At 51.8% G+C, this 26,426-nt stretch overlaps 1 protein-coding gene and 1 pseudogene across 1 annotated transcript; one reads left to right on the top strand and one right to left on the bottom strand.

Moving 5' to 3' along the window:
- Vil1 (villin 1) lies at window positions 1–26,426 on the bottom strand. Its single transcript, XM_003462063.3, has 20 exons — window positions 26,334–26,426; window positions 21,490–21,575; window positions 21,046–21,120; window positions 19,503–19,699; window positions 18,416–18,524; window positions 18,180–18,290; window positions 16,624–16,826; window positions 16,437–16,515; window positions 16,175–16,273; window positions 15,026–15,179; window positions 14,288–14,388; window positions 14,064–14,201; window positions 13,408–13,566; window positions 11,974–12,153; window positions 11,311–11,456; window positions 10,304–10,448; window positions 9,814–10,002; window positions 7,884–7,952; window positions 6,477–6,617; window positions 1–977 (listed from the first exon to the last, which is right to left on the bottom strand). The coding sequence occupies exons 2-20, from the start codon at window positions 21,562–21,564 to the stop codon at window positions 864–866; spliced, it is 2,484 nt and encodes an 827-aa protein (XP_003462111.1). The 5' UTR covers window positions 21,565–21,575; window positions 26,334–26,426; the 3' UTR covers window positions 1–863.
- Window positions 2,421–3,113, top strand: LOC134473353 (ubiquitin-conjugating enzyme E2 D1-like; annotated as a pseudogene).

Raw genomic sequence — 26,426 nt, 5'->3', positions numbered from 1 at the left:
TTTTTTGGTGTGAAATTAAAGCCTTTATTAACCTGCCACTGGTCTGACTGTTACTTCTAGCAAGGACACACTAGCGTGGACCCCTTCAACACCAGGGTAAAGCCATGGACGCCACTGTGGTGGGTCGCCGGTCTGGGCTCCCATGCAGTGCCTGGTTTTAGGGGGTTTTCACCACTGAGTTCCTGTGGTTTTCTCCTCAGGAGCCTGGGCAGCTTCACAGAGGCTTCTGATAACACCCCCTCTGCCTTGTTAGAGTAGGGCAGGGGCTGAGAAACCATAGCATTGTATTTCATGCTTTGCTGCAGGCCTCAGGCCTGGGACCAGTGCATGTGCTGTTCAGTGAGAACCGTGTAACCCAGGAAGTAATCCAGGCCCTTCAGCTCTCCAAAGAACAGGCCCTCTTTAACTTAGCACCTGAGTAAGGTAAAGAGGAAAGCGCTTGTGAAATGCAGAGAGGCCAGTGCTGTGGGAAAGATGTAAAACCGCACAGGACTTCCGCCCACCTGCTGGAGATGAAGAATAACTGGGGCAGTGCCTCGGAACTCTCGTGGGAATGCTGAGCTGCCCATCTAAGGAGGGGAGGCTCTAGAACAAGATGACTACAAATGATGCAGTGGTCCAGGAGATAAAGAACCCAGCCCCTCCGGGTCACAGGCTCCCTGGGGAGGTGGAATCTTTCTGAAGGAGGGTAAATTGCTAAAGAAAAGTTGCTAAAGAAATTGCTAAAGAAATTGCTAAAGAAAAGCTGCCTCCTCGCAGGGGCAGCTGGGAATGTTCTCTTCGATTGGCATAGGACTAAAGCCAGTAATAACAAAACCTCGAAAGCAGGGTAGGGTGCCGCTTTACAACCACAACGACTCTTCTTAAAATAGTCCCTTTTCTTTCTTGAGGTTTTGTTGCTTCCATCGAGGCAGAGCGGAGAAGGCAGCTGGAGTCATTCCTAAAACCTTAGTAAAGTCTTCAACAGACAGGTGCTCCTAGGAGAGGAAAGGGGCCAGAAGACAAAGGTCACAGTCTTCCCAGGTCGGGTGGGCTGAGTCACACTGGTGTGGCAGACTCAATCAAATGAAGAACAAAAGCAAACAATGCTGTGAGAACCAGGAAAGGACTGGGACCAGGGCAGCAGCATTTGGGGGCTCCATGAAAACACAAAAGCATAAACAGGGCTGCTTTTCTTTCTACCAGGGTCAAGTTCATGTTGGTCTACAGATAAGACTTTTGACTTGGCTTAAAGACTAGCTGCTCTTTAGGCCTTAGTTTCCTCTCCATAAAATGGAAGAAAATTCATAAAGGCCAACTTACAACTTTTATGAGCATGGAAATAGATAAGGTATGGGGGGGCTGGTGAATCTTGTTCATCTACCTTCATAAATCATAGCCTGGCTCACAGATGAGCCCGAGTAGGGCGTCTGCCCAGTGTGGAGAGATGAGCTCACACCGTCACCACTGGACATGTGGCTCTTTAGTTTTGGAGCAAGTTAGCAGATGGGCTACAAGGGAAGGAGTCCCGATGGTCCTAATGGACACAGCAAGCAACAGGCTAAAGACGCAGCTCTGAATACAGTCTTTCCTATCGCTGGGTTCTGCGTCCATGGATTCAACCAACCAGATCAAAAATATTAGTGTAGAAATTTGTACTGAACATGAATGTTTTTTTCTTATAAAATTCCCTAAAGAATATGGCATGACAGCTATGTACACAGCATTTACATTAATTTAGGCATCTTAAGTTACCTAAAGTGTGCAGGTGACATGAGCCTATAATAGGCAGCACTCAGGAGGCTGAGGCAGGTGCATCACAATTTCAAGGCCAGCCTGGGCTGTATAGCAAGTTCAAGTCTGGCTCTTACTACATAGACCCTGTCTCAAAACAAATGGAGTATACCAGAGGACAAGCACAGATTATATGGAAATACTGTCCCATTTTAGATAAGACTTGGGCATTCTTTGGTATCCTGGGGTATCCCAGCACCAATTCCTGGCGAATACTGAGGACCAGCTGTGCTCCTGTTTTCAGATACTGAAGCCAATGTTTAAGAGTCAAAGTCATTCCATTCCTGCACAGGCTCCTCTGCACCACCCTGATCCCTGCCTAGTCTCTTACAGGCACACTGAGAAGGGCTCTTGTCATCTTCCCTCCAGGACCTGCAGAGGTTTTGCTTAGCTGCAGAAGGGAGACCCAAGTTAGGGGAGGGATTCTAAGAGCAGAAGCCACAAAGGCCAAAGAGCAAATTGAGAGTCAAATTTCCCTTGTTCTGTTGCATAGGAAACAGACCCTCGCCCGCACAGCCATGCACTCTCACGCTCTGGCGTGCTCAGAACAAAGGCAGTGGCACCCAGAGGGAGCCAGGGAGCACTAGCTGGCACCCGCTGAGCCCTCAGTGACAGTGCCCCCAGTCCCACAGCCGCACCCTCCCTGACCCACGGCACTGAAGCAGATTCAGAAAGAATTATCTGCAGCTTGATCCTCCCATTCATCCTTCAGCTGGGCCTGGGGAAGAGGGGAGGGATGACTTGTTCCCTGGCAGGCAGCTATTAAGGGCCTGCTGATGGTCACATCCGGCACACAGTCAGACTTCTTCCTCACTACGTTTTCTGACAGACTATCCTTTTAAACACCAAAGACTGCTTTCACAGCAAAAATTTACCATCCAAATATAAATAGTAACAGAAGTATTTGTCTTGATATCCTGAGGTCACAGTGGTCACCAGCTTTGACTGTATCAAAAGTTTTACTGTCCATATGTTCTCTACTTTGTGATCCTAACCCAGATGACCCAAATACCATATATTGCACAAATCTATAAATCAGACCAAGAAAAATGCAACAGACACACAAGAGAATGGACTCAGAAATATGCAATGCAAAATTTAAAAAAAAACCTTTCATATATAATAGAGGACTGTAAAATCTAGATTTTTTTCAATATTAGCAATAAATTGAGCACTGTTACTGTTTCATTGTACCATGAAACCTTTTGATTTTTACCTATTTTAAATGTATTTCTGAAGCAACACGAGAACTTCCAAAGTACCCTTAGGACTGTGATGAGAACATGTGTCATTTTGTGTGCACTGAGAAAGACTTTATCACAGTTTTTAAGGGACTTAGATATTGGTGTCTTCAGCTTACAAGATCTACAGTGCAGCTGAAAAGCAACCAAACTGTTTCTTGCTGAAACTAGATGTTTTTACATAAGAAATACAGTATGTGTTGTCTGAGAAGTCGTCACTTTTAGAAACCTGTATTCAGATTTTGTTCTTTGCTAGCTCACTTTTTAATTTGTATTTGTTTACTGACTAAAGTGTATTCTATTTACATAGATGTCAACTCATTATGTTTTTCCCATGAACAGTATCGAAAAGCACCAACAGCTGATGATTAAATGAATTAACTGAAAAAAAGAAAATATTTGAGAAATGATTTGTGCCAACTCTTTTCATCTTGTGAATGATCAGAAGATTTGATTGCATGATTTTACCTTTTTACTCTTAGGTTGGAAATCACAGTCACTACCTGTCCAGGCCTTTGCTAACTGTGGCTGTTAACCCTGATATGTCAGCCTCAGTGGTTTAAGAAATGCCTCACAGATGAGCAAAGCATGATCCTGGGTGTGTGGGTTCACAGAAGTGTGAGCTATATTCAGTCCCTCACTCATTCCTCTCTGGTACTGTCCTCACCTGCTTCCAAGCCACCATGAACTGAGCAGCTTTGTTTCAAAACTCCCTCCTGCCATGATGTTTCTGCCTTGGAGCTGGCCAACCATGGACTGAATTCCTCAAAACCATAAGCCAAATTGAACCTTTCCTCCTTTCAGTTGTGGGTGTCAGGTATTGTGTCTCAGCCACAAGAAAGCTAATACAGTGATCTCCGTAAGACAGAGAATTAACTGAAACCACCTTTGTTCCCAGCTCTAGGGTGCTGCTATCATAATCGGCTAAGGCACCTAACTACCCTCCATGTACACCCAAATAAGGGCCCAAAGTAAAGGAACCATAAAATAGCACCTCTCGGCCCCCGTCTCCACTCCCACAGGTGTGGTGGAGAGGCAGATGGAGCACGGGTGAGCACGGTGAGCTTCCATGAAATCTTGAGCAGCTCCACTGAAGTGGAGTTGCCCTAGGGACATTTATTGACTCCCAGAGAGCCCTTGCATTGCACGGCTCCTTCATAAACACTGTGGATAGGTTTCAAGCTCAGGTGGATGTGATGCTAGCCTGTTCCCTAGCCTGTCATTAGCTTTGCCTGCCTCCCCTGGTTATTCTCTCCTCCAGGCTCCTGAGGGCTGTATACTGAAAGCCTTCCCCTCCCCCAGCATGGCAGTGCTGACCTTGTTTTGGAAGAAGAGAATAAACATAATCACCTTGGCCATCAGCAAATTCCTCACAGCTGTGACTGCTATGTCCCAGGTCCCTACCAGTGGTTACACAGTGCCCTCCCTGGCACAGCCTGGCTCCGCTAGGATTCCCGGACTCTGACCCTCCAAGCTACATAGCAAAGACTACCCATCCCAGTAGACTTGTGTCTTCCCTGGCTCCTGCACCTATCGGCCTCGCCCATATCTGCCTCCCCAAGCTTTATCACTGGGGCTCAACCCTTAGATGGTGCTCGGTTTACTGCCTGCAGCCAGGTCCACCACCCTGCCCCTGTCACCAGTCACCTTGCATTTGGAACAGTTAGAGAGGTCAGAAAACCTCCCCTCCCCTCCATGCTTGATACTGAACCCTTAGCTCTCTCACAAGGAAACACGTGACTTCCATAATTAAGAGAAAAAAATCATCTACACATAATTGACTTTAAAATCTGAGGCTGCCTCAACTGGGACACAGTTTCTTCAGCTGCTTCTAGCACAGTGGGCTATCTTTAACACTGGCTGTGCTTCCCTTTAGAAATCCAGTACACTGATCCTTTTGGGGGGCAAGTACCATGACATGGCACTCAGAAAACCTGGATTTTTCTTCTTGTCCTTGTTGTCATCATAGTTTTGGAGACAGGGTCTCGCTATGTATTCCAGGCTGGCCTTGAATTCATCATGTAACCCAGACTTGTCTCAATCTTGCAGTGATCCTCCTGCCTCAGCCTCCTGAATGCTGCATTAGAGGCATGCATCACCATGCCCAACTAGAATTGATCCTTGCTCTGACCTTCCAGCTGATTAGCATCACACAAACCACTTCCCCTCTAGCTGGACCTGCTTGCTTTGGATGTAGAACAGGCAGTAACAGCTTTCATTAATCAACAGAGCACTTCATGTACCACGACTTAGGCTAGATATCACTTGTACTGTGTGATGTGCCAATGATACAGTGAGGACATGAGTGCCTCCGAGGCCGTAGCCACTAGCCAGACGAGAGAACACAAGAGGGAACATAGGAGGGGCCAGGGATGCAGCTCAGCAGCACCACGCCTGCCTGGCAAGAGCAAGGTCCTGAGTTCAATTCCAGAGACCAAAAAAAGATAGAGACCACAGGACCGTGTCCTCCCAGCAGTGGTAGAGCATGTCTAGCATGCATGGGGCCTGGGTTCAATCCCAGGAGAGAAGGGGAGGAGAGAAGGGAGGAGGGAGGAGAGGAAGAAGAACAGAGAAAAGAGGGCATGGGGAGGGAAAAAGAGGGGTGGGCAAGCCAAGAGATTTTGACAAGCTCTCCGCTGTGCTTCTGCCACCAGGCCCGCCCCTGAACTGCCAAGGCCAGCTGGACCAAGTGGGGGGTTGTGGGCTCCATCTCTGCCCCAGGTCCTCTGAACTGTGGACCCCCCAAAATGCACCTCAGTCTGAATGAGTCCTGGTGCCTCAGAGGACAGAGCTACCAGATCGCAGGACCGTGTCCCGCTCTCTGTGCTGCTCCTTCGGTCCGTGCCTGCCACCTTCTAGTCTTTTCCTCACTGAGCAGCCAGGATGATGCTTTACTTCTACAGGGGACTGAACTTAGGGCCTCACACTGAGCTACACTCAAACCCTTTTAATAAATTTGTTTAATAAAATTAAGTTGCCCAGGCTAATTGTAAACTTGCTCTCTTCCTGTCTCAGCCTCCCAGAGTGCTGCTCCCTGGCTTAAAGCTACCTTTTACAAATGCCAATCTCAACTGGGTGTTCTAATGCATGCCTATAATCCCAGTAATCTAGAAGGTTGAGGCAGGAGCACCCCAAATTCAAGCCCATGCCATCCTAATATGACTCTGTCTAAAATAATCAATCATTCCTGTTCACATTTCATAAGGAAATTTCTGACTAAATCAGGCTCCTTTTTATAATACTCTCCCTGGCCCCTGGACTTTATCTTGGTGACATTTAGCACTGAAATGATCGGTGTGCTCAAGCTTCTCTAATCTCTGTCCCCCAAGAATACAAGCTGGCAGGAAAGTGGGGGGATAAGTCTTTCTGGTTTACCAGGGTGGCCCTGGCACCCAGTGCCCTCGGGGGCATTTAGGTCCTCTGGCCAGCTCTTTAGGTGCTGTTGGGGAGGGCCACACCTACCTCCTTCCTGCTGGGGTCCACGCCTGGGGGGAGCTCCTCCACAGGCTTGTTCACTAGCTGCTCCAGGGGGAAGATGGGCAGAGGCCCAGAGGTGAAGTTGGTGTGGACGGTGAACACATCAGTTTTGGGGTTTGTGACCTCCTAGGGAAGGAAAGGAAGCTACTAGTTAGGGTAGCATTCAGGAAGACTTACACACACACACACACACACACACACACACACACACACACACAGATTCTTCTTAACATATCACCTGGATTGGACTCTGCAGCTCCCAGCTGAGTGGTTTGTGCCTGACCAAAGTGTCACTTGGGTGACTATTTTATTCAATGACTTACTAACTTCTTCATGGCTCTCTCCAGAGTTTGAGATCTACCCTGGTTTTTTACGACCCTCTCTCTCTTATCTGCTGTGATATGGTCATCATGTATTCAACACCAGCCTTGCCCTATCTGCCTTTTCCAGCCTGTGCTATTCATCTACCAAGAAAGGTTTGGTGAGCACTGTGGGGTTCTCAGCGTCTGGGTGTGGGATTGGTGAGTGTTGACTGCCCCATGTGCCTGGGAAATTGTTTTCAGGCCCTCAATGCTGTTCTGTACAGCTACCTGTGTCTTGTCTCCTCTGTGAGCCCATGAACTTCTAGAAGGAAACACTCAGATTTCATCTTCCCATGCCCCAGGCCTGTGGACTCACTACACTTCTGGTAGCTAAGGGACAGATTGGAGGAGGTGCTTTTACTCTACTGGGAGAAGGGATTTCAGGAGCATGGGTGGGGGTGGGGTGGAGAGATGTCACTAGTTCTCAAAGTGCAGTGACTAGGCAGAACCCGGGATCAAACCATGGCCTTCATCTCATTCTTGGTTTTTGTTTTTGGTACTGGGGATCAAACTCACAATCTTGTGCATGCCAGGCAGACACTTGTGCTGCTGAGCTAAATTCCCCCGCCCCATCTCATTCTTTTTCTTATTATTTTGAGGCAGGATCTTGCTAAGTCACTGAGTTGCTTGGCCCTTTGTTTAAAACACACTGGATACAGAGCCACACTCCATGAAGCAGCACACTTGGGGGTCCTAACATCTGCATTTTAATATGCTGCCCCATCACTCAGACACTTCTGCACAACAAAAACCAGAAACTGGGCCAGGGATGTAACTCAGTGGTACAGCATTTGTCTAGCATAGATGAGGGCCTATGTTTGATCTCTAGCATGGTGAATAATAACCGGAAAGCATTTCACTAGGAAATGGAGAGAGAAGACTGAGGGTTTGGAGCTAAACAGCAAGAACTTCCTTCCAGAAGAAGCAGGAGGAGAGGGGAAGGAAGCCCAGGACAGTGGCATCTTCTCTGGAACACTCTTGGCTCCCTCTGCTCCCCTGTCACTCAGGATACATCCTGCCTGGTACTCACAGCAGCTATCTGGCTCCAGTCCTCAGAGTTTCCAAGCTCCATCTTCAGGTCCTCATAGGATTTAGAGTTCTGCATGTAAAGGAAGCAGCAGATCAGACGAGGATCCCGGCAGAAGAAGTAAAAGGCTATTTTCCTTCAAGAGTCAAAGGACTTGTGTCCGGATATTGAAAAGGGGCAGAGGCCTCTGAGGTTATACATGAGGATGGCCCAAGGGGTCCCACACAAGGGGCCTCAGGCAAGAATGGTATCTGTCCTGGTTCTGCCATCCATGGGCAGTGAGGTCCTTTCACCCCATGGAAACTGTGCAAGCTGAGAACTTCCCACACTGCCCAGGCTGCAGGGTGCTCAGGGGCCCTGGGGCACAGAAGGGGAGCCCTGCTCTGGAGGACAGCAGGGAGCAGAAGGGAGTGCCTCGCAGCCCTCTTGCAGGGCCTGGCACCCAGCAAAATGCAAGCCCAGTCAGCAGGAAAGTTGGCGGGGGGGGGGGGGGGTGACCAGGTAGAGGGAAGCCCTGGCTGGTGACTCTGGAACTCTAAATTACATGACATACAAGTCACTGTCCTCAAAAGTGGTGCATGTGGGTATGGGTGTGGGTGTGTGTGTATGTGCACGCACTTGAATGTGTGTGTTTAGAGACCTCCATAGCCAATGGTCTGAGTTTAGTCTTTAAGGATGGATCCCAGCAAATGTCAAGGCAGTAAATCCCAACGCCAGCACTTCTGGGAGCCACCTCACTGGTCCCTGCCTGGCAGTCAGTCTGTCACCTGAGTCTGCGCTGCCTTCTCCTTCAGCTCACTCCTTCATGCACCTGACATCAGGGAGATTCCAATGCTGCCCCGAGGGCTGGGAGATAGGTGTTTGCCACCACTTCAGTCTTGTCCTTTAGATGTAGTATGTTTGCTGTCAGCACTGCCTTGGAGCAGTTTCTGTGATGATAGGCATTTTCTCTACTTGTGTTTTCCAAGATGGCAGCCATGGCCACAGGGGACTATTGAGCACTTAAATTGTGGTGAGCAGCAGTCCAGGAGGCTGAAGCAGGAGGATCAGACAAGCTGGACCCCAACCTGGCTAACTTAGCAACTTAGCAAGACAGTTTCAAAATAAAAACAATAAATAAAGGGCTACATACATAGCTCAGCACAACAGCTCTGGATTCAATCCTCAGTACTGGAAAAAAAAAATTTGTGACTAACAAAGGGCCTGACTTTTTTTTTTTGCATGTGAGTGAGATAAGGTCTCACTGTGTAGTTCAGTTGGCCTCAAACTTGCTAGGCAGCCCTGGCTAATCTCAAAATCTCCATCGTCTTGCCTGTGCCTCTGCAATACTGGGATTGTAGCATATGGCACTATGCCCAGCTGAATTCTAATTAATTAAAAATATGGCTTTTACCTGTAATATGCATGACCTTTACTACCATATACAGCAGCTTGACTCTAAATATAGCATACAAACCAGGCACCACAGTTAGCCTGGTTTTTGTTTGTTTGTTTGTTTGTTTTATTTTTTGCAGTGCTGAGGATCAAACTCATGATCTTTGCACTGAGCTACATTTTCACCTTTTTTTATTTTTCATTTGGAGACAATATCTTGCTAAGTTACCAAATTACCCAGGCTGGACTTAACTTGCATTTCTCTGTCTCAGCCTCCCAGGTGCTGGGATTATAGGTAGCATATACACCACAACCAGTTTATTAAACTACTTCTTGTTGTTGTTGTTTTAATAAACTTCATTCCCTTCCCTCATGAGGGGACTTAATGGCCTTCCTGCAGCCCTAGTTTTTGTTCTAAGCTCCCTGTAACCCTTTACGAATAAGCAGGTCATACATCCCAAAGGAACAGAAAAGCCTAGGAGAGTCCACCTGCCCTCACAACCCGCCTTGAGGTGGATATGGTGAGCTGTGAGGACGAAGCGCAGCTGGGGCCACTCACACTCCACTTGAAGGGGTCCCAAGCCAGGAACCAGCCTGTGAAGGTGGGGGGCTCATGTCCCTGCTTCACCACAATGATGGGGGTGTCAAGGTCTCGGCCGCTAGGGTGTGTCTTGAGGTACTCCTGTGCGGTTATGGCCGCGGCCTTCTTCTCCTCCTCATTGGAATTCTTCCCTATCCAGAAGAAGACCTGTGGAGAGTCCCCGGAGTCAGGCCTTCCTCTCCTCCCTGACCTACAGGACGGTGCCTGTTTACCCCAGATGTCCACTAGTACAGCCCTGACCCTGCTGCTCCCCAGCTAAATGGCTCCATCCACTGTGCAGCCCTATGGGCACAATGCCCTGTTCCAGTGCCACTTCTGCTTCGGTCTCTGTGGCTCATAGCTCTGTTCCAGGAAAACATGGATGCTCACTGAGCCCTCCAGCCTCCCAAGCTTTTTGGCCCTGAGGATTGAGATTGGAAGAGGGCAGTCCCCAGGCCCTTGAGCCTACCTGGTCCCACACATCCAGCAGGAACACATCATCCTCTTCCAAGTCATCCTGATTGAAGTCAGGGATCTCTGTGGCCATGAAGCGTCCCGTCTTGTTGGAGCATTCGAAGAGCCGTGGGGAGATGACCATATTTTCCTCCTGCAGCCTGCGGGGTGGAGGGAAGAACAGGTTGGTTGGAGGAGGTTGGGGACAGAGACTCAAGGACAAGAACTCTGAGGAACTTGGGCATGGAAAGGCATCTCCTTGCCAGATGCCCCAGCTTATGATGGATGGAAGGCTCCCCTCCTGTCCTGAGAGTACTGCTTTTCTGAACTTGCATTTCCTGGTCCTGGTGGGAAGTTCTCTGCTGTCTTACCTGTATCCTCCTGCTGTGAGTTGCAGCCATTCTCTAGACAAAACACTTGCTTTTTGGTTCTGGGGATGAACTCAGGGTCTCACACAGGCTGAGCAAGTGCTCTACCACTAAGCTACAGTCCAGCCCCAAAACCCATTTGAAAGAGGTTTGTGGTGGGTTCTCCTCAACACCCCAGGCCTATGCCCAGTACCAAAGGGCAGGGCTGGGCTCTGGAACTGTTTTCTCTCTCTCTCTCTCTCTCTCTCTCTCTCTCTCTCTCTCTCTCTCTCTCTCTCTCTCTGTGTCTCTCTCTCTCTCTCTCTCTCTCTCTCTCTCTCTCTGTGTCTCTCTCTCTCTCTCTCTCTCTCTCTCTTTCTCTTTCTTTCTTTCTTTCTTTCTTTCTTTCTTTCTTTCTTTCTTTCTTTCTTTCTCCCTGGAGGGAAAATAGTCATCCCTGCCCCTCTCCTTGAGCCAAGTCCTATGCTAGGAACCCCGTTTGCCAGGGAAGCACCCCCCTAACCCTGGATCCCTTGGTGAGCAGTGTGGGCCTTTCGCTGTTCCCTGGTCTTCTCATCGCCCTGGAGACCTGGCACACAAGGTCTTCCATCCACACCTGCTGCAGGCTCTGGCCCTACAGTGTCAGGCGTGAGCTGGAGGCTGCAGCTGCAGTTACCTCTTGCTGTCGGCGTAAGGGGCCTTCCCGCCCAGCGCCATCCAGAAATTGGCTGGCTCCTGCCCCTCTATCACCACTTGCTTCTCCGTCCGGGAGATAGTGTCAGCAACCATCTTGGCCATCTCCCGCTCATCCCCGCTACAGCCCTGGGCAGAGAGGGGGTCAGCTGAGCTGGGGAAGAGTCCCTCATTCCCACCCTCCCACATGACCCCTACCCAGACCCTTGGGCTCTGAGGGCTCTCTGGACCAGGGCCTGTGCATACACAGCCCGCAGGACAGCTATCCATCCTGTCTTCTGTCTATGATTCTTCAGGAAACAGCAGAGGAGACAGGGAGTCCACAGAGGCTTAGAGGAGGGCTGTAAGAGGCTGTGGGTCCCGTACAGGAATGGTAGGGGAGACAGCAGACGACAGGCTCAGGAGCTGAGACAGCCCAAGACACAGACCTCTGGGGACCCACGATATATAGAGCCAGAGAGCGCTTCTGACATAGAGGATCTGGGGACGGTCATGGGGGACAGGGAGGGAGACAGCTAGGAGGCAGTTGGGGACCCAGCAAGTGGGAGCAGTGGGCCAGGACTCCTGCCCAACCCTGTCTGCTCTGAGACTCTGCGGACTCCCCATGTTGACGTGACAACAGGAGCCTGCTGGATCCCGCACCCACCTTCCCACACCACAGGTAGCAGCAGGATGGGGTCTTGAGGACGAAGACATCATTGGAGTTGAGGGAGGCGGCCCGGGCTGTGACCTCAAAGGCCTTGGTGTTGTTGGCGCTGGTTCCTTGGACTTGGAACAGCCTCGTGGACGGCATGGGCTCCGAGTTGTTGGCACGAGAGGTGCCTCCCTGCAGGTGTGGGGGTGACAGGGCAGGGGGAGATGGCCAGGAGAGAGTGGAGGGGCACAGAGAAAGCAGAGAAAGAAAGGTGTGCAGGATCGCCCCATGCCTCCAGCCCCTCTCATTCACCACAGCCAGGCTAAGCTTTCCAAGCCTGGCTTTGCTCCTTCCTCCTCACACCCCTCTGCTCAGAAACATTTGGTGGTGCCCCACTGCTTTGAGAATAAAATCCAGTCCTCAGCAGGGCCTGGGAAGCCCCCACATGATGAGGATGCTAGCTGTCTCCCCCACTCACTCTGTACCTGACCTGGGCTACCGGGTCTCTCCCCTGCCTCTGCCTCAGGCCTTGCTGGGTCCCCGACAATGCAAGCCCTCATTTGATCCCTGCTAAGTCTTTCAGCTCTGCCCTGGGTACTCAGACCTCCTGCAAACCCCCTTCCCATCTAGAACTCTAGGCCCAGTCTTGCAGGAATGTACCTTGGAACACAGCCTCATAACCATCCGCTGCTAGAGACAGTGGGAGGAGCCTGCCACCCCATCCTGGCTCGGTGCTTTACAAAGCACTGTGTACTTAGAAGGTGCTCAATAAACAGATGATTGCTTAAACAGCTGCAGGACGTGCCTATTTCATTCTTCGAGAAGGCACTAGCATGGTTTGCACAGGTGTGGCACTGTGGCATTTTGATAAACCTCATATAAGACCTCCCTTTGCATGCAGAGATTCAAGGCTTTGGAGCAGGGAGGGCAGACACAGTACTTGCCCATGATGAGGGCTCATTTTGGATTCTCTCTCTCTCTCTCTCTCTCTCTCTCTCTCTCTCTCTGGCTCTCTCTCTTTCTCTCTCTCTCGGCATGGGGGCACATGCCTATAATCCCAGCACTCAGGACACTGAGGCAGGAGGGTGGCAGCAAGTTCAAGGCCACCTTGAACTATATAGCAAGACTGTCTCAAATGTTAACCAAAAAAAAAAATTTTTTTTTTAACATTTGATACAGAGTTTCACTAAGTTGCTAAATTGCTCAGGCTAGGCTCAAACCTGCCAACCTCCTGCCTCAGCCTCCCAGAGAACTGGGAGTACAGTCATGTACCACTGCAGCCAGCCCATTATGTATATTTCTAGACTAAGTAGTTGTTTTTGTTACTAGTTCCATACAAGTGATGGAGCCTTGAAGAGCCCTCTCCTATGAGGAATGGGCTTTGCCCCAAACCCGTCCCCACGTCCCCTTGCCCATCTCTTGGATGCCTCGGCCTCGCAGTCACACCTGGTAAACCACCATGCATCCCTTGAAGATGGACATGAGGTGAGGTGGCTCCTTGCCCATGGTGACGCGGACTTGGACCGGTTCATCGTTGTACTTTCGGTCCAGGATGACAGCCTGATAGGCGGAGGCAGCGATCTCATCCTGGCTGGCCTGGCTGCCCTGGGGATGAGCAGGAAGAAAGGCATAGGGTGGAGCCTGTGTCATCGGTAACTCTGCCCCTGGTTCTCACCTGGTCCCAGACCAGCAGGCCTCCTTGCCTGCCCCCAACCCAACCTGACTTTGACTTCAGTTCTGACTCCAGCCTTGGCCCAGCCCTGAGCCCCTAGCCTGCTCTTCTCCTTACCGCCCCTTCCACCACTCACTCCACCATGCCCAAGCATCTCCCTGCTCCTTCCCACCTGCCACAGAACCCACAGACAGAGCAGGGGAAGGCAGGGTGCACGGTGATGGGGGGGGGGGGTTGGAGGGGAGATGCAGGTGGCGAATGGGGGTACTCGGTGAGATCTTGTAGCCAAGGTCACCTGCATGGAATGGGCTCCCTTCTGGAGGGGGTGAGCTCCCCATCACCAGTGCCATTTAACCCGAGTATGATGGCAGGTGCATGGTAGAGAGCAGCCAAGCTGACTGGGCTTGTGCGGGATGAGAGCGAGCCTGACCTGCCAGATGTACAGCAGGTAGTGTGGCTTCTCATTGATGAGGTAGGTGTAGAGCAGAAGGTAGCAGTCACCTCCATAGAAGTGGCCTACCCACTTGGACTCTACAGGCACCAGATCCAGGTTCTCAATGCGCCACACCTGGGGCCAATATCAGGTTAGTGCAGGGGCCAGGCTGGCCTCCACCACCCCTTCTCCACCCAGCATGAGCTCCAGCACACACACACCTGCACCTCCCCGCTCCCGTCGTCCACCATCTTCTGCTGGGCGGCCACCTGGGGCTGCACATGCATGGATGTGGCATCAAATTTCACCTGCTCCACCTTGGCTGGAGTGAGGGGAATCCATGACACCAATTGTCACCAACCGAGGTCTCCCAGGCCCTCACAACAGCCCTGAACAGTGGCTACAATTGTTAGACCCACTTTATAGATGAGGAAACTGAGGCTAGAAGAGATTGAGCAGCTCACCCAAGGTTGCAAAGATAGAAAACAGTAGAGCTATAGCACAGAATCACATCTCCATGACTCTAACATATCTGCTTCATCAAGGCCTCCCAGAGAAGCCACGGGGGAGGGGAGTGCAAAAGGGACAAGAGCAAGGCTTTAGCTTTGATCTATGCAGCCTGACCCCTGCCACATTCAGGTATCAAGCATGGACCACTCTGCTGGGATGGTGGCTGTGCTTTCCCATCATCCTCTCTCTAGGGCCCAGCTCTGAGCTTGGCCTCGGCAAATATGTACAGAAGTTGTTGGCTTCCTGGGGAGGCCCAACACTATTGCAGATGAAAGGCAGGTCATTCTTAGCTCCCTCTGTGATACTCTTGAGTTTATCCATGTCCCCTGGGGTTTGCCCCTTGGGAAGAGTCCCAAGCCCAGGTAAAGCACCCATCAGGAAAGGTGGGTGGAAGACAGGCAGTTCCTCTACTGGCCCAGCTTCTGGTCCTGCGACAATCTTGCCCTCACCCACGGAGCCCACAGTGTGGGTTTTGCCCAGGCCTGAGGTCCGGTTGGGCACCGTCCACTTCTGGAAGAGCTGCTGGAAGACAGGTGACTCGGCCCCATCATTCTGCACCTCCACCTGTGTGTTCTTGGGGTACTGCTTGGCTTTGATGAAATTCTGAGAACAAAAGGGTGTCGGGCAGATAAGTCCCCCCAACACCCCCAATCCCAGTGCAAGCCAAAGCCCAGGTCTAACTCCAGCCAGATCCATCACCATGACTCCAATCTAACCTTACAGCAACCCCAAACCTAAACTTACAGCAACCCGACTTCAAGGTCAAACCTGAAACCCCCTCAAGCCTCACACTGACCTCAACCCTGAACCTAATACAGTGGGGCCTTGGTCTGTGAACTCGATTCTTCCCATGATTCTAGTTGTAAACTGAATTGGACGGTTCCATATTGATCTTGGGAAATTTGATTCAGTTCTTGCCCGATTCAGTTTCTGACCAGAATCATGGGAAGAATCAAGTTTGTGAAACAAGGCACCCTAAATCTAAGTGACCCCAGCCTCAAGGCCAAATCTGACCCCTAGTGTGACCCCCACCTCCCCTCTAACCCTTACGCTCAGTCCCTTACTACAACCCTGCCCTGATCCCATGGCCCAATCCAACACCATCCCCAAGCCCATTTGGGTTATCCAGCTCTAACAGTCACCCGAACTCTGACTTGGCCCTGGCCTGAGCTGACCCAATTCCCTTTTTGTAGTACCAGAAATTGCACCTTCACACTGAGCTACATCCCCAGCCCTTTTTCATTTTTGTTTTTTTATCTTGAAACATGGTCTCAAATTACTGACTTGCCCAGCCTGGGCTTGAACTCGCAATCCTGCCTCACTCAGCCTCCCCTGTTGCTTCTCTAAATCAACCTTGAGCGTGGGGAGGTGACAGGTCAGATCCTGGGAAGGCCCCAGGTTGCCTAGTGGCTGGCTCTCTGGTATGCAAAAGAACTCCTCAAGATGGCTACACAAGGCCTCTCAGCTCCAGCTCTGGTAGCTCTGGTGGGGGTGGGGCAGGCCCCAGCCCTGACCTTCCAGCTTTCCTGATCAGAGACCATTGGCTGCTGTCTACTTCCCTCATGGCCCTGAGCCTCCTCCCCAATCCATGTGCCTACCAAGGCCTGGTTCATGGCTTCCTTCCTCTCCTGGGCATTGGCATTCTTCCCCTTCCACACAAAGATCTTCTGGCCCCCCTGGTCCAGGATGTAACAGTCCTAGAGTGAGGAGAGAAAATGCAGCTGAGAGCCTCCGTGCGGGGGACACTGGGCTGGGCCAGCCTTCCCTTGCACGCTTGTCTCAGCACCCTGAAGTAAGGACAACCTGCACAGGGCCAGGCAGGCCAGGCGGTCTGAGCCAAGTGTCCTCCAGCCCTCTCACCTCATGGCTGAGCAGGTCCTGCGTGAGTGGCTGCGTGGCAACTTCCCTCACCACCATCTTTCCCTCTGAGTCAGACACACTGCAGGACAAGGCGAGGCATAGCTGGGAGGGCCCATGCCCCTCAGCCCGGGCACCTTGCCCACCCTGGAAGTCCCCAGCATCCAGGAAGAACCCAGCTGGTGCTCACTGGTACAACTTGAGGGAGGCCTTGAGTGTTGGCTCCACCACTGAGTCGGGGATGGCTGGCCTCAGCTCCTTGCGCTGGCCGAGCACATAGTTCATCACCTCCATCAGCTTCGGGCTGGCCGCCTCATTCTCCCCGTCCACCACACCCACATAGGTGCGCCCGCCCCGCTCCTGGTCTCGGATCTCCTTGGCCAGGGTCATGCCCTGCAGAAAGGCCGCAGGTGACCCCGGAAGCTGGTAGGGCACACAGCAGTGTCCAGCAGCCCCAAACCCTACCAGGCAAGCCCCTGGTCGCCCCACGGCAGCCATAGGATCTGGGGGCAGGTTTTTAAGGTGCACGAGGAAGGCGGAGGAGGGAAGAGAGAATGGAACTTCCTCGTCCAGCAGGAAGGTGTCTGGGGGGACTCTCTAGGCCTTTGATTTTGACATTGCTTTCCACAAGAGCTAAGCCTTGAGGATCATGGTAGTGTACCCAGTTTTTTTGTCCCAAAGTATATGTGGCACACTTACAGTGCACGCACAGCCTCACAAATGCTCACATACATGCACAAGCACAAACATGTGCATAGTCACACACACAGCCTCCCATGGCATGGTCACACCTACACTTACACACACACACACACACACACACACACACACACACATACACACACACACACACACACACACACACACACACACACACACACTGTGGCTCACCCTCCCTTTAGCCCCAGCCCCCACTCTGGGGTAAAAGACCCTTCCTGGGCTGTCTCTCAGGTCCCAAGCTTCGTGGGCAGCTGATGCCTTCCATCTCCAGCCCAGCATTCTGGGTTCATCTTATTTATCCGACTTCCCAGAAAACAGAGATCCAAAATTCAGATCTTCCCCACCTCAGGATGCAGGATGCTGCCTGATGTCACGGTTCTTCAGCTCACAGCCTCACTCCTCCCCTGCCTTCGCTCCTCATTCAGCACCCAGATTTCCCCTGCCAAGCCAGGCCTGGGCATCCTTGGCCTCTGCTGCACCTGCATGACACAGGCTCCCTGCTCCCTGCTGCAGGCTCCGTGGTCAGGTGATCTTCAGTGGTTCAGGGTATGGGACAGAATTGTCCACAGACACCTGGCCATATAAACTGCCCTGCGAGACCTGCACCTGCTCTCCAGGCTCCTGTGGCACTGGTGGACTCTGCCAGCACCCCCTTCCTGCCCTAGGACTCCCCTCCTCACTGCCTTCTAGAAGCTGCTCTGCACCCCCACGTCTTCCTTCCTGTCTGACTCCCCCAATGGACAGTGAGTCTCTGCCATTGTCACTCACCCCTGGATCCCAAGGCTGGGCCCGGGGTCTGCCACCATGTGGGGACTCTTTCCACCCGAGGGACAAACTACAAGTACACACATATCAATGCCTCACACTTCTCCTATGCATGTGGGGTCTCAGGTCCTGTCCCCAGCACTCAGACAACTGCAGGGCTAGGGGCAGAGGGCTGGTCTGGCTATGGCAGAGATTTGGCAAGTTTGCCTGGGGCAGGGCAGGTACTGGAACTGCAGGAGGGTGATGCCCAGGCAGGGTTACCCTGAGTCTCTCCATGTGGCTACTCTCTGGCCCGTTCCACTGGATGATGAGCTTGCCAAGATCCAGGAGGAAAACGTCCCCTCTGTTGAAGCTCTTCCAGGACATATCCACCTAGGGAGCACAGGACAGCCTGGATCGCACACAGGGCCCATCCATCAACATCAGTTCCGGGGCACCCCTCCCTGCATGTCAGCCCTGCTCAGCGCCCCCCACTGACACCCCAGGGGGCTGCACACCTCTCCAGCCACCACATTCCTCTTGCCCTTGATGTGCAGCAGCCGCTGGACATTGCTGGAGTTGGTCTCCACTTGCTTCAGGCCGGAAGCCACACCCCCCTTCTGGATCCTGAGAGGGGAAGAGAGTCCACCCAGGAGAGGAGGGCTGAGGGGGTGCCAGGGTCCTGTGCCCCAAGTCCTCAGCTGCCTGGTTGCCCTTGGGGACATCTCAGAGCCCAGTGAGGACATGGGTTGAGCGAGATGCTTAGGCTGCAAACTGTAAGGAAGTCACTGCTGGGGTCCTGCAGGCATGAGGCCAGCCTGTGGCCTGCCCTTGCATATAACCCCAGTGGTGAGTGACTCCTAGATCTGCACCCCAGATCCCTCACCCTAGCCCCACCTCAGCACCAGAGCCTGCAAAGATGGAGTCGGTAAAACCAGGGCCCAGAGAGCAGGGGACTGAAGTGGAAGAAAAGAAGGGCGAGGTTCCACCTGGGTGCCCAAGAGAGTGGGCAGTGGTGTGGGAAGAGGAGAGCAAGATGAAAGGGAGGGTGGGAGAGGTCCAGCCTGTCCTACAGGCCAGCAGCAACTGGCTCAAGAACGCATGTTTCCCAGGATCTCAGACTTTTCCAGAAGACCTTCGGAGTTTAGGGTGAGTCCTGCTTAGAGAAGAGCCACAGGCATCTGCTCACTAGCCAGAGCGGGGAGGAGCTTGGCGTGACACCCTGCAGGCCTCCTTAGGTGCAGGGCTCTCCAGGACACTCAGACAGACACTGAGTTACAGAAATCCACAGAGCTTGGAACCACAGGATTCAGAATGACCTCCAGAGATGGCTCTCAGCACGCGTGGAGGGACAGGGCCAAGGACAGGACAGGTCAGCAGTGAGAATGAGGAAGGGAGAGGGAGGTGCAGAAAATCAGCAAATGCACCCTGTTTCCTGCTTTGGGTGCCCCTGACCTCTCCTCACAACCTCAGGCTCCCTTCCCAGCCCCAGGTCACCTCCCTCAGCCAATCCCTGGGTCCCAAGCGTCTCTGCTTCTTTAGCCCAGGCTCCCCCACCCCCCCCCTGCACTCTGTCTCCACCCAGTACAATGCGCCACTCCCTACACAAGGCCCTTCTTGAAGTAGCCACGGAAGGTCTCGCTCTCATTGCCCTGGACCTCTCGGTGCTGGACAGCCCGGCCCTGCAGGAAGTCGTCAATCTGGGTGGTGTAGATGGCAGCTGCTCCCTGCTCATCCTGGGATGAGTCCTGGCCGATCCAGTAGTGGATGTCATAGGTCAGGTTGTTGGCAGTCTTGTGGATCTGGAGAGAAGGGGTGCCTGAGGTCACGGGCTTCCACACACTGGGGCTGGACCAGTGGAGCTTGGCACAGAGGAGCCACTGGGCTGGCGGGCAGGGCCCAAGTCATCACCCAGCTCTGTTCCTGACTCAGACAGGAGGCAGGTGGCTTCCTCTCTCTAGGCCTCCCTCCCCTCATCTTGGAAATAACTTGCTTATACCACAGCAGAACTTTCCAGAAGCACCATATTTGCATGTAATCTACACACATTCTCCCATATATACATATATATACATTTTTTTTTGCAATGAGGTTTTACTATGTAATCCAGGTTGGCCTTAAACTCTTCATCTTCCTGCCTCAGCCTCCTGAGTGTTGGAATTACAGGCATGCACCACCATGCCCAGCCCCTCTTTTATACTTAAAACCATCTCTATGGGGGCTGGGGATTTAGCTCAGCGGCGTAAGCACCTGCCTTGCAAGCAGGTGGTCGTGAGTTCGATCCCTGGTACTGATAAAAATGAAAAAAAGACAAAAAAAAAAAATCTCTATATTACTCATACCATGTAATGCAATGTAAGTGCTCAGGAAAAAGTTATTATGTTATATTGATTAGGGAATAATGACAAGTAAATGCTAAATACAGACACAGGGTTTTCGTTTTGTTTTGTTTTTTGACTTTTTGAGACAAGGTCTCTCTATGCAACTTAGACTGGCCTTGAGCTCACTTTGTAGCCTACGCTCGTCTCGAACTTGCAACGATCCTCCTGCCTCAGCCTTTGGAGTGCTGGGATTACAGGCATGAATCACCACATCTGGCGACACAGGGTTTTGTTTTCTGGATATTTTCAATCTGTTATTGGAGGAATCCACTGATACCTTCTAGATATGGAGGGTGACCGCATGCGAAATTATGCAAATGCTTTAATACTTTCTGGAGATATTGTATTTATGACGTGGATACTACCTTTCACTTAATGATGTGTATTTCTCTCTAAAATGGGTCAATATAAAGAAAAATATAGATGCATTCTTACGAAGGGGTGCCACTGTGTGGCAAAATCAAGAAGGTGATATGAAGATGACTACGGGTGTTAGAAATGGGAAGTGGAAGAAAAAGAAAAAAAGAAATGGGAGGTGGCATTGCACAGACTCATATGGTCCCCCAAGGCTGTGAATCCACCAAAGTTGCCTGGGCCATAAGCTCAGTGGCTTGACCCACATAGGCCTCTGACTGCTGTAAGGTACCCAGGCTGGCACCTGACACTCGGGAAATGCTCTCTCCCACTGCCCCAGCCTTGTGTTCCCGCCCCATTGCCATCATGGGCTTTGCTGTCTGCTGAGCCCCAAGCCCTGCCCGACCACTCACAGCCAGGACCACGTAGCAGTCACCGTCATAGAAGGTCCCAACAGTGTGGGAGGGAACGGGCACCATCTGCATGGCCTGAGGAGAGAATGAGGTAGGGAGAGGATGCATGAGGAAGTGACCAGGGGGATGCCTGCCAGGGAGGGACGGAGAAAGAGCAGAGGAAAGGGAGATGAGAGAAAGAAAACCCACACACATGAGAAAGGAGGAAGGAACAGAAACAGGGCCAGAAAGAGACGAGTGACTTTGGGAAGTGGAGAGGAAGTTGAGAGACAGATGGGGAAAAAACAGAAGGGGTGTGAGGAAGAAGAGAGGTGGGAGATGAGGAGGAGCAGAGCGAGGGTGTGGATACGCTGGAAGGGAGGGGAGGGGCCAGTCACAGGGCAGGACAGCCCACAGAGCAGCCCAGGTTCCCCTTCTCTGCTCCCCGCTGCATAGAGGGCTCACCTCGATCCTCCATATCTGTACCCCCGGGGTGGTGATGTTGAGGGAGTTTTTGACTTGGGAGCTCAGGTTGGTCATGGTGGAGGAGCCTGGGGAAGAAGACAGGTGAAAGCCAGGCTGCAAGGCTAGGGGCGTCCTGGACTTCCGATTGATTCTGCCTGTCCGGCCCAGCCCTAGGAGGCAATGTGCCTGGAGAGTGCAGGCCCAGGCCTGGGACAGGAGGGGAGCTGACTCCCCATTCTGGACCCTGATCACTAAGGGCCTAGTTTCCAGCCCATTGACCCAGGTCTGACCATGACCCTGCCTCCCTCAGATTCCTCCCTGACCCCTTTACCTGCTGCACAGCCAGTGCCCAGCCTGGCCCTGGAGGCCCTTCTTTGTCTTAGCCTGCTACACTTTCTGTGTTTTAAAATTTCTTTATCAAAGCCTTGGCCAGTTCAAAGAAAATCATACAGAGCTGAGTGTGGTGGTGCACACTTATAATCCCAACATTCAGGAGGCTGAGGCAGAAAGATTGCCTGAATTCAAGGTCAGTGTGAATCACACAGCAAGACTTTGTCCCAAAAAGCCTAAATAGAGTTCCTAAGAGAATAAAGAACTTAAAAGTGTATGTACCCAATAGGATTGAAAACCAATATCAATGGAAACTTGCACTTGAAGTTCACAGTAGGTCTATTTACAATAACCAAAAGGCGGAAACAGCCCAGATGTCCATCAGCAGATGACTGGGTGAACAAAAAGGGGTGTATCTATACCATGGAGCAGACTCAGCCTTGAAAAGGAATGAAGTACTGACACACGGGTAAAACTTCTGCTAAGTGAAAGCAGCTAGACACAAAAGCCCACGTATTGTGTAATTCCATCTACGTGTAATGTCCAGGACAGGTAAATCTGTAGACACAGAGGCAGGCTGGCAAAGGGATGGAATAGAGGACATGGGAAGCAATCGCTAATGGGGGCAGAGTTTCCATGTGGGATGGTGGAAAAGTCTAGAACTAGTGATGGTTGCATGATTGTGAATATACTAAATGCCACTGAACTGTGCACTTTAGGTAAAATGTAAAATTGCAGGAGTAGTTTACCACAGTTAAAAAAGCATGCATGTCACAGCATGTGGGAACCTCCTTGGATTCTCACCACTCTGGGAGGCTGAGACAAGAAGTTTGAAAGTTCAAGTCCAGCCCAAGACCCTGTATCAAAAATTTTTAAAAAACAGAAAAGAAAAAAGAAAAATTTTAAAGAGAGACTGTGGCCCGGAGTGGTGGTACACACCTATAATCCTAGCACTTGAAAGACTGAGGCAGGAGGATTGCCATGAGTATGAGGCCAGCCTGGGCTATGTAGTGAGACCTTGTCTCCAGAAAGACAGAGAGAGAGAGAGAGAGAGAGAGAGAGACAGAGAGAGAGAGAGAGAGAGAGAGAGTCAGAGAGTCAGAGAGAAAGAGTCAGAGAGAGAGAGAGAGAGAGAGAGCACTTGGTTTAATCTCTAGTACTGAAAGAAAAAAAAAGAAGAGAAGAAAAAAGAAAGGTATATGTAGTAATTTCCTGTCCCTCCCCACCCATAACCCATCCTATCCTATCAACCCTCCTGTCACTGTCAGTGCTGAAGTGGCCCACAAGACCTAGACTCCACGAGGGCCAGGACCATCTTTCTCGCTCAGTACTAACTCTAGTTTCTAGTGAATTACGAGTAATTTGATGGATGAATGAATGGATAAAAGGAGACAGTGGAGAAGAAAAGGATAGATGGATGGATGGATGGATGGATAGATAGACTGATGGATGGATGGATGGATGGATGGACTGATGGATGGATGGATGGATAGATGGATGGATGGATGGTTAGATGGATGGATGGATGGATGGATGGATGGATAGATGGATGAATAGATGGATAGATGAATGGATGGATGGATAGATGGATAGATGAATGGATGGATGGATAGATGGATGGATGGATGGATGGATGGATGGATGGATAGATGGATGGATGGATGGTTAGATGGATGGATGGATGGATGGATGGATAGATGGATGAATAGATGGATAGATGAATGGATGGATGGATAGATGGATAGATGAATGGATGGATGGATAGATGGATGGATGGATGGATGGATGGATGGATGGATGGATGGATAGATGGATGGATGGATGGATGGATGGATGGATGGATGGATGGACTGATGGATGAGTAGCAGAGGAAACCACACACTGAGCTAAGAGGCACCCTCTCTATCTCCCCCTGGCTGCTCCGTGATTTGTTCTGTGCTGTACCATGTTTGTTCCAGTTGCCGATCAGAATCACCTGGGGAGCTTTTTAAAAATACGAATGCTGTGGAGCTCAGGCCCCAGAGGTTCAGATTTAATTACCAGGGGTGAATTCTGGGCCTGGCTGCTTTATGTTCTGCTGCTGGGAGGTGGGGTACAGTGCTCTGAAAGCTCCCCAGGGATCCTGCTGCGAGCCAGGGGTGGGGGAGAACCTGGCTAACCTCATCCCCAGGTTCCCCCACTCCACTCTCCAGGGCCCTGCTCCCAGCCTGGCAGGGAGTTGGCCCCTGGACTGCTCCTTGGACAGGTGACTAATGAATGAAAGGTCATGTGGCCTCTGGGGCTTAGGTCCTGCACACTGACAGCCTCGGATCTCTGCAGCTAATCTTTCCTTGCACTTTGACTCTGAGTCACATCTTGGAATCAGTGGCCACTTGGAGGCTTGATGTTCTGAGCCCCAAAGGGAGGCTTCTCTCTCGTGCTCTGTAGTTCTGGGGTCAAACCTCCAGCCCAGTCCAATCAGTGCCCCTTGCTGATCCGGACCACTTGTCTGCCACGGGCAGCTTACTGTGTGCTTGTAGGAATCCCTTGGACCAGGCCCCTCCTAGTGTCTCTGTAGGCCACCAGCCACTTCTTCAGGTGTTCCTCAGTGCTGAGAGTCCCAGGGGACCCCTGTTCAGCAGAACAAATCTGAGTGCTCCACTCACCTCTTTCTCTGAGATACACTCTGGTAGCTGTAGCCCACAGCCCTCACTCCTTGCCCAGGAGCTAGGAGAGTGGACAGCTATATTACATGACCTCTGACATCCCCCTAGGGGCCTGCCTTGACTCCAGGAGCTGGAGGAATTAATGGTGGACACTAGAGGCAGGTTCGGTCCAGCCAAGAAGACAGTCAGGGTTCACTTGCCCTCCCTGGAGAGAAATCAGACCTGGGGCTGCAGAAGCCTGAACAGAGAGGGAGGCAGCCTCACTATGGACAAGGATGAGCAAGGTGGCCTGGGCCACCCCATGGCCAGCCCCAGCTGCTCCTGCCCCCTGTGCCTGTTGGTCAGCACAGATGCCTCTCCGCTTGGGTGTGCCACACCTGAACACAGGGCAACAAGGCCCCCGGCCGGATCTGGGCTCATTTTTCTCTCAGGTTGAATGAACTGAACGAGTTGAACTCATTTGATGACTGTGCTCACCCTTGGGCCCCTCTCTTCTATGTCCCAAGCCTGGGCAAAGGACACTTTTGTCCCTGAGACCCCCCCTCAGGCATCGGTGCAGCATCCTGAACTCTTCTCTCTTGCCTTCCTATCTACCTAAGCTCTCTGACCCACACCACACACCCCATCCCTCTGATACCTTCCTGAAAAGCCAGCCTGCTGGCCGGCCCTGGGCCCAAGCTGCCTCTCACCCCTGCCTGCACCTGCCGTGCCCTCTGCAAACCCTCTCCCCACCTGTCCTGCTTGCCCACCACAAGTGCTTTTCCAGACTTGATTTGGGTTTCAGTTCTTCCAGGTCTTTCCAAAACCCCAGGCCTCCCCACCAGCCCACAGCCTCAGATCAGTGTCTCTCTTTGCCCTCTACCACATCACGATGAAAAGATCTGTTTATAGATCTGAGTTCCACGAAGTCCCCAATCTGGACAGCCTTGTCTCTGTGGCCCCCAATCCCAGTTGATAGAAGACACTTAGCAAACAACCCTGAAGCTGAGAGACAGAACTGTGGAATGAGGAGCATTTCTGGGACCTTAGAAGGAATTAGGGTCCTGCTGTTTACAGGCATCTTCCCTATACACTGCCTGTGATTCTTGGGGTGCAGCTTTAGGGGGCCCAAGCATTCAGTTCTGTCATTCATCTCTGAATGGGCAGGACCCTTCCCTCAGTCAAAGAACACTGTCCCACTTCCCCAGCCCAGTAAAGCACAGACCTGGAGAGCTCCCAGCCCTGTCAGCCCCAGGGCTGTCACAGGAAGATTTCTGAGCGGGCAGCCCTGAAAGTTCCAGGCCTGGGTTTGGCAGGAGCCCCAGGGGACCAGACAGAGAGGGAGACCTCATGGAGGGGTGATGTCCCCATGTGAAGCAGAATCTGTCTCTGACTTTGCCCATTCAGCTTCTAATACTGTGGTTCACACCTGGGATCCAGGAGGTGAAAGGACCCTGAGGGCTCAGAAGTGTCCAGCCAAGGGTGACACAAAGAAAAAGAAGCCGTTTCAAATGAGGCAGAAATAGGCAAAGAGATGGGCTAAAGGGAAAGAGAACCGTGAGGTCAGGGTAAGCACCCAAGGCTGGTGTGTGACAGTCTCAGTTTTAAGTCTAGAAGCTCGGAGCCCCAAGGCTTGCCTCAGCCTCAGGCAATCTAGGACAGGTGACACCCAGCATTGGCAGAGGGGAGCTGGTCACAGAGGAGAGGCCTGCAAACTTTTCTCCTCGGAGGCCCGGACAGACCTGTTGGGCTCCTTGCTCTTTCCAGAATCTCAAGCGCCCACCCTCACCCCCAACCCTACCCCAAGGTAGCTTGAGGTCCTTGATAAGCAAGGACCCTGTTCCTTTCCACCACCTATGGCCCCTGTGTGTCCCCACCGTGTGGCCTTACCTGTCAGAGGAGGTTGTGGCCACCTGAGAGATCTCAGGGAGTTGTGGCAAGCTGGCTGTAAGAGAGCGACCTTTGTCCTCACCCCCCTCCTCT

The sequence above is a fragment of the Cavia porcellus genome, unplaced genomic scaffold (assembly GCF_034190915.1).
Source record: "Cavia porcellus strain 051 isolate PalLab524CR breed Dunkin Hartley unplaced genomic scaffold, mCavPor4.1 scaffold_26, whole genome shotgun sequence".
Taxonomy (NCBI): domain Eukaryota; kingdom Metazoa; phylum Chordata; class Mammalia; order Rodentia; family Caviidae; genus Cavia; species Cavia porcellus.
The sequence above is the reverse complement of the archived record's forward strand: the minus strand, read 5'-3'. Positions and strand labels throughout refer to the sequence as shown.